The sequence below is a fragment of the Otolemur garnettii genome, unplaced genomic scaffold, assembly GCF_000181295.1.
Source record: "Otolemur garnettii isolate 467f Iridium unplaced genomic scaffold, OtoGar3 scaffold00007, whole genome shotgun sequence".
Classification (NCBI taxonomy): domain Eukaryota; kingdom Metazoa; phylum Chordata; class Mammalia; order Primates; family Galagidae; genus Otolemur; species Otolemur garnettii.
In genome coordinates this window covers 5,536,421-5,539,103 of record NW_003852402.1, presented here as the reverse complement: position 1 = coordinate 5,539,103, position 2,683 = coordinate 5,536,421, and the positions used below count along the sequence as shown (strand labels likewise).

General features: G+C 56.5%; 1 protein-coding gene across 1 annotated transcript in view; it reads right to left on the bottom strand.

Moving 5' to 3' along the window:
• TTLL12 (tubulin tyrosine ligase like 12) overlaps positions 1–1,938 on the bottom strand; it is an 18,446-nt gene extending 16,508 nt beyond the window's left edge. Inside the window, exon 1 of the mRNA XM_003783431.3 lies at positions 1,619–1,938. Within this exon, the coding sequence (XP_003783479.1) occupies positions 1,619–1,765 (147 nt within the window). The 5' untranslated portion in view covers positions 1,766–1,938. The remainder of the gene's footprint in view (positions 1–1,618) is intronic.
• Positions 1,939–2,683: the final 745 nt, after the last annotated feature.

Below are 2,683 nucleotides of genomic sequence, written 5' to 3'. Positions count from 1 at the left end.
ATTTTTTGGTTGCAGCCGTCATTGTTGTTTGGCGGGTCCGGGCTGGGGATTCGAACCCGCCACCTTAGGTGCACGTGGCTGGCGCCTCAGCCGGTTGAGCTATAGGCGCTGAGCCCACAAATTTTTTAAAAAAACTTGTTGGGTGTGGTGGCATGTGCCTACAGTCCTAGCCACTCAGGAGACTGAGGTGGGAGGACTGCTTGAGCCCATGAATTCTAACATGGGCAACAGAGCAAGATTCTGACTCTTAAACAACAGTTCTGTTTTCAGGGTGCTGAAAAAACCCAACAACCTCCACCCCTCAAACCACCCTTTCACACCTCCCCATCCTTTCTAAGGGAACTAACGTAGCATGACCCAGCCAGTGGTAGAGGGTGCTGCTGTGCAGGTGTGTGCCCTCCCCCACACCTGGGCGGGCAGCAGCAGGCACCTTCACACAGGAATACTGGCTGCAGGTTTATGCCTGGTGAAGAGGTGACTCAGCTCTGCCTGTAATGGCTTGGCTCAGGAGGGTCACAGAAAAACAATGGCTGCCCCTCAGGGCACCAGCAGCCATGGCACTGAGGCAACTACCTTCTATGTGCCAGGTACTGGGTGCAGTTTACTCCTCATGCCACCGCAACCACTGTGGAAGCCAGGTGCTCCAGTCTCACCATCCCCTTTCTACATGGGGACAGGGGTTCAAAAGGGCCACTGGCTGGGCAGAAGCGGGAGCACTCCCACACTGCGCCCCTTTCACCCAGCATATAAGGATGCTTTATCTTCTTCATCAAAGTTCCTTCTACCCTAGTCCAGGCCTGGGACCAGGGCGAGTCCTCAGGAAACGGTGGCAGAAGTGGCACATGTCTCATGGGCAAAAGAAATAGTTTCTTTTAAAAAGTATCTCCGTGTTTTGAGCAGGAAGGTTCCTGTCCAACCAGGGATACAAGACAGAAAGTGGCTCAGAGAGGGTTGGGCTTGCCCAGCAGCCAGGCTCCAACTTCTGGTTCCCTCAGGTCACCCTCTTCTTGGCTCTGGGGTTCCACCTCATCACCTCCGCTAGGGATTTATCTCACTCCTCACAAAAAGACAGAGAACCGAGAAGCCTCAAAGCTCTTTTCATTTCCCTTTGGATTCCTTCTCCACCTCCCACAGCCTGTTTCCTTTCATCTGCAAAAAGATGGGGCCCCCGAGGCTTAAGGCAAATGAGGAAACACAGAAGGATTCCAAGAACCAGCTCGTTAAAGCTACAGCAAATTCACGAAGCCCCTAATGTCCCCAGGGGAGAAACCTACTTGTGAAATCTGACAGACCTGGGGAGAGTCTCTGAGCCTCAGTTTTCTCAACTGTAAAAAGGGGTGATGAATCTGACTCCTTACAGGGCTGTCGCGGGGCTGTCACACGCTGGGATCCAAGTTCCCACCGCAGCCCCGGTCTCAGCCCTGGCAGGAGCCTGGCCACAGATACCGCTCTCCTGCGGTCACTCTTCCAAACCGCTCCTTTTTTTTTTTTTTTGGCCAAGGCGTCGTTCATCCTGGCGCCCGCGTCCCCAGCCTCACCTCCCTCGGGGACGCCCGCGCTCCGCCTCGCGGTCCCTCAGTCGCCCTCCTGCCCGCAGCTGCCGCGCCCGTCCCCGCACCTCGTGCTCCAGCTTGTGCAGGAGGCGGCCCCAGTACCGCTCGGGGACCCCCGAGGCACGCAGCGCGGGGCCGTGCAGCGCCGCGAACTCAGCCAGGGCCCGCGCGCCCTCCTTGGGAGGGTTCTTCGGCCCCAGCTCGGCCTCCATGGCGCCTGCACCCCCGCCACAGCCTACTCCAGCGCCGCCGCCGCCCGTGGGCCCAGCCCTCCTGACTCTGCCCGCCCGCCAGCACTGCGGGCCCCGCCCTCTTTCTCGAGCTCTCCCGGGGCCCCGCCTCGGCCCGCCCTCTGCCTGTTCCCCACGGATCCCCGGGTCGCCAAGCTAGGGGACCAGAGATGCCGAGTGTATACGCAGGCTGAGAGCGTGAGCGCAAAGTCCCGTGCACGGGGTCCCCGCGCGTGTGTCAGTCTTGGACCGCCTGCGTGTGCGCACGCGCGCCCGACGGGGGCGGTGTCTTTCACACGCACCCCAAGGCTGTCGCAGCGAATGCCGGGAGGCTGGGCTGCCCGCTCCCGCCTCGTCGGAACCGGAAGAGGCAGGAGAACGTCCGGAAGCCCGGCTGGAGCATCCTGCTCCAACCACGTTTTGTCGTCCTGCGGACTCTTTGAGAGCGTCGCCAAATTTAGGTGATGCAAAATCTTGGCCTTCTCGATTTCTTTATACAGTATTGGGATTCAGAATGTAAACGTATCCAATGAACACCGGATGTCCTATCAAAATAGTTTTTTTCCCAAGTTAAGTTACATGCAAGTGCAGTTGAGCCCGGCGGCGTGCGTCTGTAGTGTCAGCTACTCGTAAAGTTGAAGTGGGATCGCTTGAACCCAGGAGTTGGAGACCAGCCTGGACAACAGAGCGAGACCCCCGTGTCTAGAAGGAAAAAACTGTGTAGTTAACAAAATTGTGAAAATTCCTTGAACTCTCATTTTTATTTTTTGGTTCTGTTGGGCCATAGGGATGCATTTCAATGTCTTTCTGTTTGCGCTTTTCTAATTATTTGTAATTTGCGAAGAAAGGCTGAACTTTTCTTTTGGTGCTTCAGTTGCTGTTTTTTTTTTTTTTTTTGAG